Source organism: Macrotis lagotis, chromosome X, assembly GCF_037893015.1.
Source record: "Macrotis lagotis isolate mMagLag1 chromosome X, bilby.v1.9.chrom.fasta, whole genome shotgun sequence".
In the NCBI taxonomy this organism is placed as follows: Eukaryota; Metazoa; Chordata; class Mammalia; order Peramelemorphia; family Peramelidae; genus Macrotis; species Macrotis lagotis.
In genome coordinates this window covers 650,386,493-650,403,088 of record NC_133666.1, presented here as the reverse complement: position 1 = coordinate 650,403,088, position 16,596 = coordinate 650,386,493, and the positions used below count along the sequence as shown (strand labels likewise).

At 43.4% G+C, this 16,596-nt stretch overlaps 1 protein-coding gene and 1 long non-coding RNA gene across 4 annotated transcripts in view; one reads left to right on the top strand and one right to left on the bottom strand.

Annotated features, from left to right (window-relative positions):
* Positions 1–16,596, top strand: part of LOC141501116 (uncharacterized) — a 32,178-nt gene that overhangs the window by 4,624 nt on the left and 10,958 nt on the right. The window contains exons 2-4 of one of the 2 annotated variants that reach the window (XR_012472144.1): positions 1,878–1,932; positions 6,304–6,414; positions 9,007–9,084. This is a non-coding gene — a long non-coding RNA (uncharacterized LOC141501116). Of the gene's footprint in view, positions 1–1,877; positions 1,933–6,303; positions 6,415–9,006; positions 9,085–16,596 lie in introns of those variants that run through there. The other variant, XR_012472143.1, reaches the window with a different exon arrangement.
* Positions 8,859–16,596, bottom strand: part of IQCN (IQ motif containing N) — a 73,285-nt gene continuing 65,547 nt past the window's right edge. For both annotated transcript variants that reach the window (XM_074204799.1, XM_074204798.1), the window contains one exon: positions 8,859–16,424. In XM_074204799.1, coding sequence (XP_074060900.1) covers positions 8,871–16,418 — 7,548 coding nt within the window. In that variant the 5' untranslated portion in view covers positions 16,419–16,424 and the 3' untranslated portion in view covers positions 8,859–8,870. The remainder of the gene's footprint in view (positions 16,425–16,596) is intronic.

The following is a 16,596-nucleotide window of genomic DNA, read 5'->3' as shown; positions in this document are numbered from 1 at the left end:
ATGACACTTGATATATTATTGTCTGAACTTGCTATCTCTTATATTTTGTGTTTCCTCCTTAGGGAATATGATTTCTCTCTCATCACATTCAATTTGGATCAATGTATACCATGGAAACAATGTAAAGACTGGCAAATTGCCTTCTGTGGAGGGTGGGGGGAGGGAATCGAGATTAGGTGGAAAATTGTAAAACTCAAAATAAATAAAATCTTTTAAAAAAAAGAAAAATGACAATGATAGACTTGCTCAATGTAAGGTTCCCATAAACCTTCAATTTGTAAAAAATGAAATATCTACAAGCACAACAATAAAATAAGGTATGTATTATTTACACAGCTGACACCTCAATGAAATGTGAATCTTTCATCTAGACTATTGCAATAATCTCTTTTTTTGGTTGTTTTTGCAAGGCAATGGGGTTAAATGGCTTGCCCAAGGCCACACAGCTAGGTAATTATTAAGTGTCTGAGGCTGGATTTGAACTCAGGTACTCCTGACTCCAGGGCCAATGCTCTATCCACTGTGCAACCTAGCCTCCCCATATGTGTATATATATATATATATATATATTTTTTTTAAAATAAATATGTATATAGTGCATATGCTAAAAATCTTTTTACTGACAGGATGTCAAAAAAGGAATCTTTAAAGGGCAGGTAAGTGGCACAGTGAATAGAGTACTATTTTGAGTCAAAAGGGCCTGAGTTCAAATCCAGCCCCAGATACTTAATACTTACTGTGTGACCCTGCATAAGTCACTTAACCCTGATTGCCTTGCATCCAGAGTCATCTCCAATCATTCTGATTCATATATGACCACTGAACCCAGATGATTCCAGAGAAGAAAGTGAGGCTGGTGACTTAGCAAAGCAACCCTCACTCAAAAACAATTCACATGGTTGTCATGGCATCACCTCCCTGAGATCATGGTCTTCTTGGAGGATGATGGACAAACATCATTTATTACCTGTATCAAATTGCTTACTATATTAAAGGGGGGGAGTCAAGGGAGAGAGAAAATTTGGGAATGAATTTTTTCAGATTTTTCAGATTAAAATTCGAACCAGAAAGAAATGAAGAAAATGAAAATTTTCTTTTATTAAACTTATTATATATAATCATGCCAGGAAAAAAAATTCTAAAAATAAATTATATGTATATGTATATATATTATATATGCATAAAATAAATGCAGGGGAATTTTTTGAGGGGGTGGAGGTGTTACTAGCACTGATTTGGATAAACAGTCTCCAGATATTTTAATAGTATTTTGCTTTTTCCCAATTTCATGTAAAGATAATTTTTAATCTGAAAATTGGACTCAGGTCCTCCTCACTCCAGGGCCAGTGCTCTATCCACTGTGCCATCTAGTTGTGTCCCTTAGTTCCCCTCCCCCCCAGTCTTCTAGAGAAGAAAACTGAATCTCAGTGAAGAAAGACAATAATTCAAGCATGTAAAATACATAAAACAGAAATGGATTTGGATTGTGTCTGTTACTGGCTAGGGTTAACTTGGGCAAGTCACAGCAACCCAGAAGTAGTAGGACCTCGGGGGTGACCCAGTCTAATCCAACGTCTTGTGTCTCTTTGCCCCCCTCCACCCCCAGCCCCCTTGCCACTGGCCATGATCATCTAGTTGAAGCATCTTTGAATACCTCCATCCGATGAATTCCCTGCCTCCCAGGCAGCCTAATCCAGGAGACAGCACTCACTGTTACAAAGGGTTTCTTTTCCTGAGCCTTCCATCTGCCTCTTTGCTACTTCTACCAATTCCTTTCAAGTTCTACCTGGGACAGGTGGATGGAACTCTTTTTTGTAATATTCCAGAAAATATCCAAAGATAATTCAAATGTCTTCTTTAAATTTTCTGTTCTTCAGGTTTAACATTTTGGGTTCCTTCATCTGATCCTCATGTGACATAAGACATCCTAAGGTAGGTGCACAGAATTCTGACCCTGGAGGCAGGAACATCTGAGTTCAAATGTCACCTCAGATACTAACTTCCTGTGAGATCCTGGGCAAGTTACTTAACCTCTGTCTGCCTCAGTTTCTTCAACTGTAAAATGGAGAAATAATAGTACCTGCCTCCCAGGATTGTTGTGAGGATCAAATGAGATAATAATTGTTAAGTGCTTAGAACATAGTAAGCTAGTCAGGAGTTTTGTTAACTACTGAAAGTATAAGCCCAAGTGAAAAGAAAAATAGCCTTCCCCCCCCCAAGGATCTTGAATTCTAATTGTGAGGACAGCACATAAAAGGATGACTGACAAGGGGGAGAGGTTTGGAGTTCCGGGCAGAGAGATTGAAACTACTTGTTTGGATGTGGGGATGTGTGGGGGGAGGCATGATGAAGAAGTCCTGAGAATTTCAGCCTGCTAGGAAATGGCAAGATGACTGGCCTGGGCTCTTTCCTTCCAGGGATACCCTTCACCCGGATACCCTTCACCCTCCAATCAGAGGCAGAGGGTACTGATGAGATGTGGGATCCAGGTCATAAGGGAAGAGGTGTTCCTAGAGCATGAGGGAGTCCAGAGGGTTGGGTACTTACTTCAAGAATTCCTTTCTCCTTGCCTCCCCTTGAATAAAGTAGATATTTTCCTTCTCTGCTGAGAGCCAGGGTCTCTAAGCTGTTTGACACAGTCGCAGCAAGAAGATTCAAGGCAGTCACACTGCCTGATGGAACATTTCCTTCTTCAATATATATAGGGATTCCATGCATACCAATATTTATAGGTTTATTATTTATTGCAATATTTACTCATCCAAATAGTGGAATGACTATAAAGGAAGGATTTCAGAGAAATTCCTTGAATAAAACAGATTGTAAACTCTGTCCAAATTTAATAGGACTGCCTCTCCCTGAGGCATACAAAAGGCTTCAACATTATGAAGTCTCTGGAAAAATTCAACACTGCAAATTCCAAGGAGATGCCAGAATATATACAGGGAAAACAGATACAAGATGGGTCAGATAGAATTCCAGGGAAATAAATAGTTTTTTCCCCCTTACCATACACAGGAATATATGAAAAAGATGGTGAGAAAATAATTAGTACAGGTGACCGATATGTGAACTCCAGGCAGCCTTAGTTTCATGGGAAAGAATAAAAAAAGGTCACAGAAACTGTGGTTTCTACCAACAAGGCCTGAAAGAAAAATTGGTTATTGTAAGAGTTAACAGATGGGTGGACAAGCATAAAGACCCTTACTACAGACTGTTAAGGAAGTGTATCGAAAAATATTACTTACACAGAAAATATAAAAAAACTTTCCATTAAAAGAATTGCTTAATTAATAACTTTAAATGAATTAACAATTATACAATGCAGTAATAAATAAGGTAACAGACAGGTTGAGGTCATCATGGTCTGAGTAGGGATAAGAAATCAATTAACTATATGATTATTAATTAAACTTGTAATCACATGATTAAAACTTGTAACCATATGAACTATATGATTGATGATGAAAACCGTACACTTTTGTAACCAAGGAAATGATCTCAGCTTGCTTGCTTGATGCATACATGATTCTGAGACTATAAAAATAAATCCAAGCGGCTGACAGTCAGTCAACCTGCTCCTGCCTTTACCCCCTTGTTGACTCAACTCATTTTGCCAACTCTATCCCTCCTGTCAGGTTCCAAGGACCCCGAGGAGGCTGGACCCCCACACTTCTCAATGTCTTTTTAAAAACATAATACCAAGAAATAAAAGCATTGCTCATTTAGGGTCTGACCAGACATAGAAAGACCAATGGGAATTAATCCCCTATGGGAAAAGGAGCACTGGTTCTAGAGTCAGAAGACCCAGATTCAAATCCTACTGCTGACGACTACTATTGGTATTTTCTCAGGCAAGGCTCTCTACAATTATAACTTTCAGTTTCCTTATTTGCAACAACTAGGAATTGGCTTTTAAGTTTCCTTTTAGCCCTTGAACTTGGATTTTTGTTTCTAGACACTAGACTTGTTCTTAATACAGGTTAGTATTACATTGGCTACCATCTTGGCTTCAATATCATAATGGTGACTTCAGTCAGACAGGAAGTACATTAAAATTCTCAGATCTTTTTCTGACAAACTGCCATCTAGACTTGTTTCTTCTTAGCTTATACAAGTGAATTGATTTTTTGAAAAACAAGAATAAAACTTTTCACTTATTCCCATTAAATTTGATCTTATTTGATTTAGGCCAGTGCCTTAAGAGCCTTTTGATATCTTCTGGGAGCCTAACCTCCTAGCTATCACTCCTGTGTAGTATCTGCAAATTTGATGAGCATTTCATTTCAATGCACTGATAAAAAAATGTTAAAGAGCTCAGGGATAAATAGAGCCTGGAATATTTCACTGGAGACCATTAATAAATACTCTTTGACTTTGTCCATTCTATCAGTTCTGAATCTAAACTTGCTAGGCCATATCTCTTATTTGCAAGAATAGCATGAGGAAATTTGTGTGAATCTTTGGTTTGAGAGCCTAATCTTTCTTGTGAAAGGCTGTCTTTGTTCTGGATATGTCCCCTTCCTCATGCCCTTTTTTTGAAACTGTCTATGCCTGGAAACTTTCGTACTAGAAACTTCTATGTGTCATGTAACCTCAATTATTGATGCCTCCAAGCTCATGGGTTCAAGGGTGGGACATGAAGCAACTGTGACTATGGAAGATCCTACTCCTCTCTGTAACCCTCCTATATCCCTATACTCTGTTGTGTGGGAGGATCTTAAGTGTTGCTGAACCAAAGTAGAAGGGATAACAGGAATCTCTATTGCCAACAGGAAGCAATGCATGCTAAACTCTTACCCTTGCAGTCAGGTCCCTCTCTTAAAGCATTCTCTGTGGGATATCAGTAAGATTGAAAGGGAAATTAGATTACTCTAGGGATGCTATACTACTATGCTATTAAAAATAATGAGTTTGTATCTTTTTTTGTATGAGTGCAGAGAATAGCATTTTTCCTCTTTCCTTGTTCTTTATGTTGCTTCATATCTTAATTAAATGCTTTCTTACTATGAGATTTATTTATTTATTTGTTCTTATTATAAAGATTTTATTTATTTTGAGTTTTACAATTTTCCCCCTAATCTTACTTCCCTCCCCCACCCCCCACAGAAGGCAATTTACCAGTCTTTGCATTGCTTCCATGGTATATATTGATCCAAATTGAATGTGATGAGAGAGAAATCATATCCTTAAGGAAGAAACATAAAGTATAAGAGATAGCAAGATCAGATGATAAGATATCAGTTTTTATTTATAAATTAAAGGTAATAGTCCTTGGTCTTTGTTCAAACTTCACAATTCTTTCTCTGGATACAGATGGTATTCTCCATTGCAGACAGCCCCAAATTGTCCCTGGTTGTTACACTGATGGAATGAGCAAGTCCATCAAGGTTGAACATCACCCCCATGTTACTGTTAGGGTGTACAGTGTTTTTCTGGCTCTGCTCATCTCACTCAACATCAGTTCATGCAAATCCTTCCAGGCTTCCCTGAATTCCCATCCCTCTTGGTTTCTACTAGAACAGTATATATATATATATATATATGCACATATACCACAGTTTGCTAAGCCATTCCCCAATTGAAGGACATTTACTTGATTTCTAATTCTTTGCCACCACAAACAGGGCTGCTATGAATATTTTTGTACAAGTGTTGTTTTGACCCTTTTTCATCATCTCTTTAGGGTATAGACTCAGTAGTGGTATTGCTGGATCAAAGGGTATGCACATTTTTGTTGCCCTTTGGGCATAGTTCCAAATTGCTCTACAGAAAGGTTGGATGAGTTCACAGCTCCACCAACAATGTATTAGTATCCCAGATTTCACATAGTCCTTCCAACAATGGTCATTGTCCTTTCTGATCATATTGGCCAGTCTGAGAGCTGTGAGGTGGTACCTCAGAGAAGCTTTCATTTGCATTTCTCTAATAAGTAATGATTTAGAGCAATTTTTCACATGACTATGTATTGCTTTGATTTCCTCAGCTGTAAATTGTCTTTGCATATCATTTGACCATTTGTCAATTGGGGAATGGCTTTTAAAAAAAATTGACTCTGTTCTCTGTATATTTTAGAAATGATTCCTTTGTTAGAAACATTAGTTGTAAAGATTTTTTCCCTTACTATGAGATTTATGTGTTTTGTAAGGTTTGATAGTGGAGTATAGTAGACGATTGAACTGAGAGTTGTATAATTGGCCACACTGACCCTAAGGATAAGTGATGGATTCCAGAATTACATAGGATTCCGGGTCTCCATACCACATTTCTCTGACTTTTACGGGGTGATCTTTCACATTTCAGCAATCCTGGAGATACTTCATCCTACCTGGGGAGACAAGCAGCTCCTTGAAGATCCTTGAATGGTGAACTGGGACTTGAGACTAGGGTTCTATCATTGGATCTTACCCACAGGTAAGGAACTGATATTATCACTACGGAAAAATTTCTATTTTATAATTTTATAATATATCTGTCTCTTACATGAGTAGTGTAGGCGGAAAGACAAGAGGGTGAACCTCATTCATTGCCCATGTGCCTTCCCAGAGTCAAAGAATGGCTGAGTGCAATCTCATCAGAGATCACCGGGGGGCACTCTGAGCTCAGACTACCAACCTAACCCCTCCAGGTATTAATTTAGGTTTCCAGTTTCCACAGAAATGTATATGCTGGGAAGTATTTTCTATTTCTCCCCTTACCCTCTCTATTCAAATTGGCCTAGCATTTAAAATGAAAAGCCTGATAGAGCCTTCTTTAGTGGGGTCCTCCATGCCTGACTCCTGACTCACATTTGCAGAATGGGTCCCTTAAGGGATGATTCCCCCAGGTGCAAAGTACTCTGTGGCTTTGCAGTCCTGAAACTCTAGCACTGATTAGTTTCCTACCTTCAACAGTCAAGAGAATGAAGACTACCCTAAGAAAAATCACTTTCTGTAATGATAAACTGAAAACAGTAGCAACAAAACATTGCTCTCATAAACCTTCCCCCAAAAGAGGGGCACAACCATGTGGCCAAGGCAATCCTTACTCCTATCCTACAAGATTCTAACATCTTCATGCTCTCTCTGATTGTAGAACTTCTGTTGGGCAAAGCTCTCTGTTGGTCCCTAGGCTTATTTTTCTCTTTAGCCCCTCTTTCTGCAACTTCCCTCTCCTGGGCAAGGTGACTTCTCTTCAAGGGTGTACTGGGAAATGTTTAACAACCAGCTTTTCATGAGGGAAAGCACAGCACAGTTAAGCATCATTTGCGTTATTAACATTTCCTAGACCAAGGATGAGTAAACTGTGACCAGGATTGGCTACAGCAACTGAACATCTGCAAGCTAAGAATGATTTTAAAGAATGATAAATGGTCTAGACCATGTATCAAACTCAAATAGGAACATGGAAAGGGGAGAAGAACTCAACAGTACATAAGGATTCTTGTTGCAGGTTACTTGACTTGGTTTTAACATATGATATTACCCAGGTTTTATATTATTTTGTAAATATGAGTGTTGCATTTGATGCCCCTGGTCTGTTAGGTAGTGGCCAATTTTTCATGATCCTATTTGGGATTTTCTTGGCAGAGATACCAGAGTGATTCACCATTTCCTGCTCCAGTTCACTGTACAGTTGAGGAAACTGAGGCAATAAGGGTGAAGTGACTTGCCCAGGGTCACATAGCTATTGTGTCTGAGGCTAGATTTTAATTCAGGTCTTCCTGAACTCCAGTTGTGGTCCAGTGTGCCACCTAGTTTTCCTCCTCTGGTCTGGTACCAAAATAATAAACCAAACCTTTTGGGGTTTTTTTAGATTTTTCAAGGCAATGGGGTTACGTGGCCTGCCCAAGGCCACACAGCTAGGTAATTAAAGTGTCTGAGGTCAGATTTGAACCCAGGTACTCCTGACTCCAAGGCCGGTGCTCTATTCACTGTGCCACCTAGCCCCCTCTTTTGGTTTGTTTTTTTGCAAAGCAATGGGGTTAGGTGACTTGCCCACGATCACACAGCTAAGTAATTATTATTAAGCATCTGAAGCTGGTTTTGAACTAAGGTCCTCTAGGGACCTTACCTATTCACTGCTGCCACCTAGCTACTCCAAAGTCCTAACATTAGCAGATGTCTGGAATGTAAGTGCTGTAGAGATCTTTCTCTAGCTATCTTACCTGCTCCTGCTCTAACAGGGTATTGGGGAGAGGGGTGAAGAGAAAGAACATTCTACTCTATTCCTTGCTTCATTCTTCAAGGGAAAGGTTATTCCTCAGCAATGGAACCCTCTTCTCTGAGTCTTCTCTTTGATCGGCCACCAAACATTCCCAATGTGGCTCAATAAGTATTTCATCACAGCAAACAAGATTGGGCAGTTATTTTGGTCTTCTTTTGGGCATGGTGGCTTGCCATTCAGCCCTGGAATCTTGAGCCGACATGCACACCTTGTCACAGGTGGGGTGATGTTCCCCCATCCTCTTTATGCTGATGTCTTCATCGTGTGCTTCTCTGGGATGGATGGGAATACCTCCTGGAGCATCCCAGTGACCTGGGCCTCCCTGGCTCCCCATCATTAATGAACTATGACCTCAGTCCTCTTCACCTTTGCAGTTCTAGCACCCATCCCCTGTATTTCTAGCCACTGACTGGCCCCATTTGAGTGGAATCACAGGGTTTGTGAAGAAGGATCCAGGCCTGCCTAATCAAGTGCTGTTCTGGGACCCCAGGGTCCCTAAAACCTTTCAGTGACTCTTCATTTCCTCCCAATTAACTCAACTTTAGTAGCACAGACAGGCTGGGATCAAGGTTCCGGAAAGTTTTAATAGGACATACCAACAAGACTCAGCTCTCCCCCTCTTCCCCAGCCCTCCCCCCCCTCCCCAGGGACCAGGTAGATTGACACTAGACTGGGGCCAAGGTGCTACCTTGGAGCATGATTTTCTCTGTGAGATTTTTGCGGGTGTGGCAGCCCCTCCAAAGAGCTTGAATCCATATAGCTGACCTCTGCTGCTTGCTCAGGTCTTTCCGAACCTTGTAGCCCTTCCAGAGAGCCTGGATCAACATGGCTGCCTTTGGAAGACTGAATGGACGGTGAAATTTCTTGGAGACAGACAAGCTCCTGTTCTGCCCAGGTATGCCCTCGTTGCCCTGGCCCAGGCCAAAGATTATCCTTATTTGGAATATATTCCCACAGATGTGGCAGGTCCTAGAGGACAGCTGAGTGATCACTGCCAGGCAGGCGGGGACATTCTGTGCTTTGCTCTGTAGTGTCTGACAAAGGCTGCAGAACCCTGGCTGGCAGGACTGGAAGCAATAGTGAGGTGGGATCTGCTCTTGGGGGCTTTTAAGCTCGGCCCAGTGGTCCACTGTGAACTGATTCTTAAACTTTTTACGTGTGTGGAAGCTTCTCCAGGATGCCTGGATCTTGGTGGCTGCTATCATATGGAAGGTCAGAGTCTTCCGATCCTGGATGCCTCTCCACCAGGCCTGGATAAGGGTGGCTGCCTTGTGCTGTACTTTCCGACTGGTACGGGTGCGGTGGCCCCTGAAAGCAGCTTGGATCACAGAGGCTGCCCATTGTTGCACTACCTCTGCTATTTCTGGTTGCCAATTATGGTCTGCTTCTGGAGGAATAGGGACTTCTTTCTCCTGACCTACCCTGGTTTTGGCTTTACTTTCAGGCCCCTGCTTCATAGCACTCGGATTTACCTTTTGGGTTATGAGCCCCCAAAGCCTATTTGGGAGCACCGTACTGGTCTGAAATCCCTGATTTACAATTGGCATCACTTCACTGGCCCTATATACTTGTTGCTTGTTAGGCATCCCTGTACTAGGCATGTATTGTGAAGTTGTATGTGGGGTTACATTGCTGATGAGGGGTCTTCCATGGATCAGGGTCTTTGTGCTAGCAGGAGATTCCTGATATACCCCATTTTCTGAAAACACCTGAAAGATACTTGGTGTTACCCCATTGGTCACACATTTTTGATTCAGGGCTGCTTGTGTTACTCCATTGGCCACAGATCCACAATTCACACTTGGGGTCACACCACTGGCCATGGATCCCTGATGTATGCTTGGGATTCCCCTATTAGTTAGGTGTCCCTGAGTCACACTTGGGACTATTCTACTGGTTGTGGGTCCATGATGCATGATTGGAGCTACCCCACTACCTGCAGATCCTGGATATATGCCAGGGGCTACACCCCTGGTCACAGCTCTCCAGCTTCTTGTAGCTGGGGCCATTCCAGTGCTCAAGGATCCCTGTTGTGCATTTGGGACCACCTTGCTGACCTTGGCTTCTTGATATACACACGGGGCTATTATACTGTCCTCTGATCTCCAGTTCAGGGCCATGGCATTGGCCATTGCTCTCTGTTGTCCATTTGAAGTGATGTGACTGCTTACAGATTGTTGGCTTGTATTTGGGGTTAACTTACTGTTTATGCATTGCAAACTTACATTTGACCCGTTGGTCATAGAACCCCATTTCAAAGTTTGGATTGCCCCACTTGGCATGGATCCCTGAAATGCATTTGGGGCTACCTTAGAGGACACAGATCTCAGATTTGATCTGGGGTCCATCCTACTGCCCATAGATTCCTGATATGCTCTTGGGGTTACTCCAATGATCACAGAATTTCTACTTACATTCTGAGTTGCAGTATTGGCTTTGGATTCTCGAGGTATAGCAGTCTTAGACTCTTGATGAACACCTGAATCCAGTCTACTAACTTTGGAGCCTTGATGTATACTCGGAGCCCCAACATTGGCCACAGGTCCCTGATGTACATGAGGAAGTACCCCACTGGCAACAGATGTCCTATTCCTATTCTGTGCTGACCTACTGCATATAGATGTCCTGTGTACGTTTGAGACCACTCCATTGCCCATGGATTGACTTATGGTTGAAGTCACACCCTGATTTACATGAGTTACTCTCCCTTTGGCCTCAGACCCTTGGAATACCTTAGAGTCCTCTCTACCAGGCATAGATTTAAGACTTGGTACCAACTGGTTGGTTGCTAGGGTCTCTGGTTTGGATACAAGTCTCTCATTCTCATTTCGGATCACCTCATCAATCAAAATTCCTTGTTTCATATTTGGAGTCACTCCATTGGTCACAGATCCCTGATTAATTCTGGGGTCTTGGATTAGTCTTGGAACCGACTGCCTTCCTTCTAATCTCCAATATACTTGTGGTAACCCTGATTTGATTATAGATCTGTGATACACAGCTGGGTCTGCTCCCCCAGTTATGTATTCTTGACTTACATTTGGAATGACTTCATTGACCACTAATCCTTGAGTCACACTTGGGGCCACCTCACTGACCACAGTTACCTGAGGCACACTTGGGATCCCCTCAGATCCATGTGGCTTGTTGGTGGCTTCCTCACTGACTGCAGAGCCCCAGGGCACGTTTAGGGCTATCTCATTGAACTTGGATCCCCGGTGCATATTTGGGGCCATTTCAATGACCCTAGCTATCCTTTTCACATTTGGGGTTAGCTCATTGATCCCAGATCCCCAGTCCACATTGGATACCTCATCAACTTCAGATTGCCAGTGCACCCTTGGAGCTAGTACACTGGTCCCAGATCTCTGACATACAGTCCCCTCCCTAACCTCTGGTATCCTATGTGAATTTGTAATCACCTCTTCAGATAGATTTGTGCCCATCCTATAGTTCATGAACTTCCAGGCTGCATGAGGTTCTGTCTTTGTGGCCATGGAACTCTGGTGCGAACATGGGTCTTCCTGACCAGATCTAACTTCCTGGGTATCACCACTTTGCTCCTCACTATAGATTGGAGACCCCACAGGTTGGCTTAGGGTTACACCTCTAGCCATGGATTCCTTGTGTAGATTGATTAGAGGTCTCATGCAATTACTTGGGGTTCTCTCAGTAGTCATAGACCTCTGATATATATTTGGGGGCACTTCAGTAACCATGGAATCCCAGGGAATACTTGAATTTGACCTGGGATCCACGGATCCCTGATCTAGATCTGGAGATACCCTACTGGCCAAAGGATCCTGGCATAGACTGGGGACCTCATTGGTTGTGTGAATGACTGAAGACCCTTGGTGTAGATCCAAGGCCATCCCATTGGCTAAAGAACCCTGATATAAACTTGGAGTCCTTGCACTGACTCCAGAATTCTGGTGGAGACTCTGGGTCACACTCCTAGTAGTGAACATGTGCTGTCTATTAAGCTCTGACTTGTCATTAAATACCCGTTGTATACTTGAGATTGAGCCACTAGAAATGGACCCTTGGCCAGACTTGGGGTATAGATTGTGCTCCATTCTACTGGACCCAGATACTTGGCGGAGACATGGTGGCACCTCACTGGCCATAGATGTTTCATAGAGATGTGAGGCTACCTCACTGGACATAGATGCTTGAGTCTTAGGTGGTCTCTGAATTACCCCACTGGTCATAGATGCTTGATGTAGACTCGGAACCACTCCAAGATTCAGAGACCTGGACTTCTGCTGTGGGTTCTCAGTGTCCATTCTGTTCCCTAACTGTTCACTTAGGTCTGCATTGGCTGAATTGCGTGGCCCCCCGGCCACACTTAGAGACAGAGCATTGGGTCTCAAAGTGTACGGCAACATGGAACTGGTATCTTGGGTCATATGGTGGATATCTGGGGCTGATATTCTAGGGATGGGTGCCTGGGAGAGACTTAGGACTGCCCCATTGGTCAGCTTTGAATGTACCTCATTGGTTGTGGAGCTCCAGGATGGATTTTTAGTTAAACTCTCAGGAGTTAAGTTTTGTTGTGAACTCAGAATTCCAATTCTCACAGGTGTCTGGGATGTACTCTGGTCTAAAGTATTGGTTACAGATGCCTGATATAGATTTGAGGCCACCTCCCTCATCATGGATGTCTGGTGGAGGCCTGGGGAAATGCCACTGATTACTGAGGCTGAATATGGATCTGGAACTCGTCCACCAGCCAGAGATCCTTGTGGTAGAGGTGGGGTCACCCCATGAGTCATAGATGTTTGGTGTAGCCTTGGTACCATGCCACTGACCAAAGACTCCTGGATTATACTTGGGGCTACCCCATTGGCCCCAGACATCTGATACATATTTGGAGATATATTAGTCATGGATTTCTGATAGCTACTTGAGGGTACCCCAGAGATTATAGATAACTTGGAGAGATTTTGAGCCCCTCCAGTAGCTGCCAAGGCCTGATTTAGATGTGGAATTACCCTATTTTCCATAGGTCTCTGGGAAATACTCTGGCCCAACCCACTGGCCTCAGGTCTTTGATGTAGAGCTTTGATCTCATGGGCCACAAATGCCTGGTATGAGCTTGAGTCTGTCTCACTGTCTCTAGGATCCTGAAATAGACTTGGTACCTCCCTACTGGCTCCAAGACTTGGAGCCACCCTATTAACTACAGATCCCTCTGAATGATTTAGACTCACATCATCACTGGTCTCCACAGGTAGCGACATCTCTCCACGTGAGATTTTTAGCCAAATGTCCTCCCTTGAGGGAACTTTTGTTGGGCTGGGGCTAACTGAAAAGATGGCACTCTTTTCCTCTTCCACATCTTCCTGACTTGTAGCTTGTGTGACCCTACCTCCCATTTCCTTTAGGGATTGCTCTGAAGTAGCTCCCACATCAAAAGAGCTTGCCAACAAACCCTGAGTTAAAACCTGAGTGAGGACAGTTCTCAGCTCCCTTTGTGAAAGAGCCTGGTTGAGGGTAGCTCTCTCATCTTTGGTCAGAGCCTTGTCCAGGGCTTCCCCAAGTTTCCCTTGGGATGTGACTTTGTCTACTTCTTCCCCCAGCTCTACCCGGGTTAGGGCCCTCGAAACTCTTGTCCCCAGAGATGCCCTAGCCAGGACTTTAATCAATACTGGCCCTAGCATGTCTTGAGGCAAAGTCTTGGCCATGCCAGAACCCAGCACCTCTTGGGACAAGGCAGTGATTAAGGCTGCTCTCACCTCTCCTTGACAGAGAACTTTGGACAGCACAGTGCCCAGTTGTTCCTGAGAGGGCTTAGTCTTAGCCACCTGGGATTCTCCCATGCTATTCTCTTCACTTGTCATCTCTGTTGCTGCCACCATCTCCCCCTGGTCTTGGAGGGTCTGAGCTTTGGTCATATCCATGTCTCTCCAGTATAAAAATTTGGATATGAGTGAGTCTATCTTTGCTTGCAATGGTGTCTCTGTCACTGTGGTCCCTAGTTGGACTTGGGATGGATCCTGAGTCTCCAGATCCGACGGGATCATCTTGAAATTCAAATCACTCTGAGATGGGCTTTGAGTTGCCTTAGTATCCAAGTATTCACAGGATGGGACCTGGGCTGCCTTGACTTCCAGATATTCCTGAGATGTCACTACAGCTGTGGAATGTGTCTCGAGAGAAGATATACTCCCCTCTGATGTGGAATATACCTGAGAAGTTTTGGGCACCTCAGCTGTCAGACATGACTGGAATGGGTATATGTTTTCTCTTGGTGATAGGTATTCCTTGCAGGGGATTTTGGCTGCTCCAGCTGGGCAGGGTGTCTGGCCTGGAGTGTTGGTCCCTGCAGCTACCAGATGTAATTGGGATAAGGGCTTGTTTGCTTTAACTATGGGGTAGTCTTCACTTGGGGTCTTAACTTCTTCTCTTGCCAGATGTTCCTTGGATGAATCTTTGGTTTTTCCAGCTGTGGGCTGTAGGGCCTTATTGGCCATATCTGCCATACGTGATGGTGATAAGGTCTTGGTTGTTCCAGCTGTAGGTTGTCCCTGCTGTAGGGTTTTGGCCATAGCTGCAATTTGTGATGGTGATGTGGCCTTGGTTGTTCTAGCTGTAGGTTGTGCCTGCTGTGAGGTCTTGTTCACTATAGCTGCTGAATGTGATTGTGATGAGGCCTTGGTTAGTCCAACTGTTGGTTGTTCCTGCTGTAGGGCTTTGTTGGCTACGGTTGCTGTATGTGACTGGGATGAGACCTTGGTTGTTCTAGCTATGGGTTGTACCTGCTGTAGGGTCTTGTTGGCTACAACTGTCATATTTGATGGTGATGAGGTCTTGGTTGTTCTGGCTGTGGGTTGGGTCTGCTGTGGGTTCTTGTTCACAGCTGCCATATGTGACTGAGATGAGGACTTGATCATTTCAGGTGTGGGTTGTATCTGGCATAAGGTCTTATTGACCCCAGCTGCCAGATGTGACTGGGATGAGGTCTTGGTTGTTCTAGCTGCTGGATGTTCCTTGGATGAGATTTTGGTCACTCCAGCTGTGGTGTGTCCCTGGGGTAGGATGTTAGTAGTTCCAATTGCTGGATGTTGCTTGGATGAGACTTTAGTCAATTCAATTGTGGGTGGAATCTTGGTCCCTTTAGCTGCCAGATGTTCTTTGGATGAGATCATGGTCATTCCAACTCTGGAGTGTGCGTGGGGTAGGGCCTTGGGTCCTTTAGCTGTCAGATTTGCATGGAATAGGTTCTTGGTCACTTTAGTTGAGAACTGTGCCTGGGATGGGGTCTTGGCTACTCTAGCTACTAGATTTGCCTGAGATGGGTCCTTGGTCACTCCACCTATGTGTTCCTGCAAATGGTTCTTGGACAGTCTAGCTGTGGGTTGTGCTTGGAACAGGACCTTGGCCTCTCCAGGTGTAGGATTTATCTGAGAAGAGGTCTTGGTCACTTTATCTGTAGAATATGTTGGGGCTGGGACATTGATCTCTCTATCATTGAAAGGTCTATGAGGTTTAGAGATCTCAGATTTAGCTCCTACCTTCTCCAGAGACTGTGTCCAGTATGCTTTGGTCTCTAGATAAGGTTGGGAACATTTCTCAGTGCTCGAAATGTTCAGCTGCTCCTGGGAGGAGACTTGAGTCCAGCTATCCACTGTCCTTCTGGGGAGTTGGACCTCAGTGGTAGATATCTTTAATCTCTGCTGTTGGAAACCTGCCAGTGATCTCCAATGCTCCTTCTGATCATTACTAGTCTCAGTCACTATCTCTGAAGTGATTCCATTTTGTAAAGGAGAATTTCTTCTGAAAGCCTGGATCTGCTCCTGTGCCATGTGTCCCGGGTCCTGAGTAGATAGCAGATGTTGGTTGATACTGAACTCATTTTGAATGGCCTTGGTTTCCTTGCATGCCTCTGACTCTATGAACATCTTCTGCCGAATATGGTAGCCTCTCCAGACTGACTGGATGATTGTAGCTGCTTTGGTCAATATCATATCCATCTCATCTACCAACACATTATTAAAAGTCGGGTTTCGGCAGTTAAACTTGATCATATAGGGTTGGAGATAGCAGGTTGGGAGTTGTTGGCAAATATTATTATTCTCCAGTTGAACCTCGACAGCTCGAACTCTTTGGTTCAGTAGGGGATTAGAAGAGTAAGAGTCTTGGGTGCAGTTTAGCCCTTGACTCTTGGGTTGTCTTGGCTCCTTAATATTCTTGGCAAATTGGGAAGTCATTGTTGTCTAGAAGAATGTGCAATCATAATCATATTATGTTAGATATTCATTTTATGCTTTAGGTTTACATAAAACTTTAGATGCATCATCTTATTTCATCCTAATTGAATGATACTGAGCTAACTTATGAGGTTAGTTCCATAGGGGGTTACATCCATTTTATGGATGAGCAAACTGA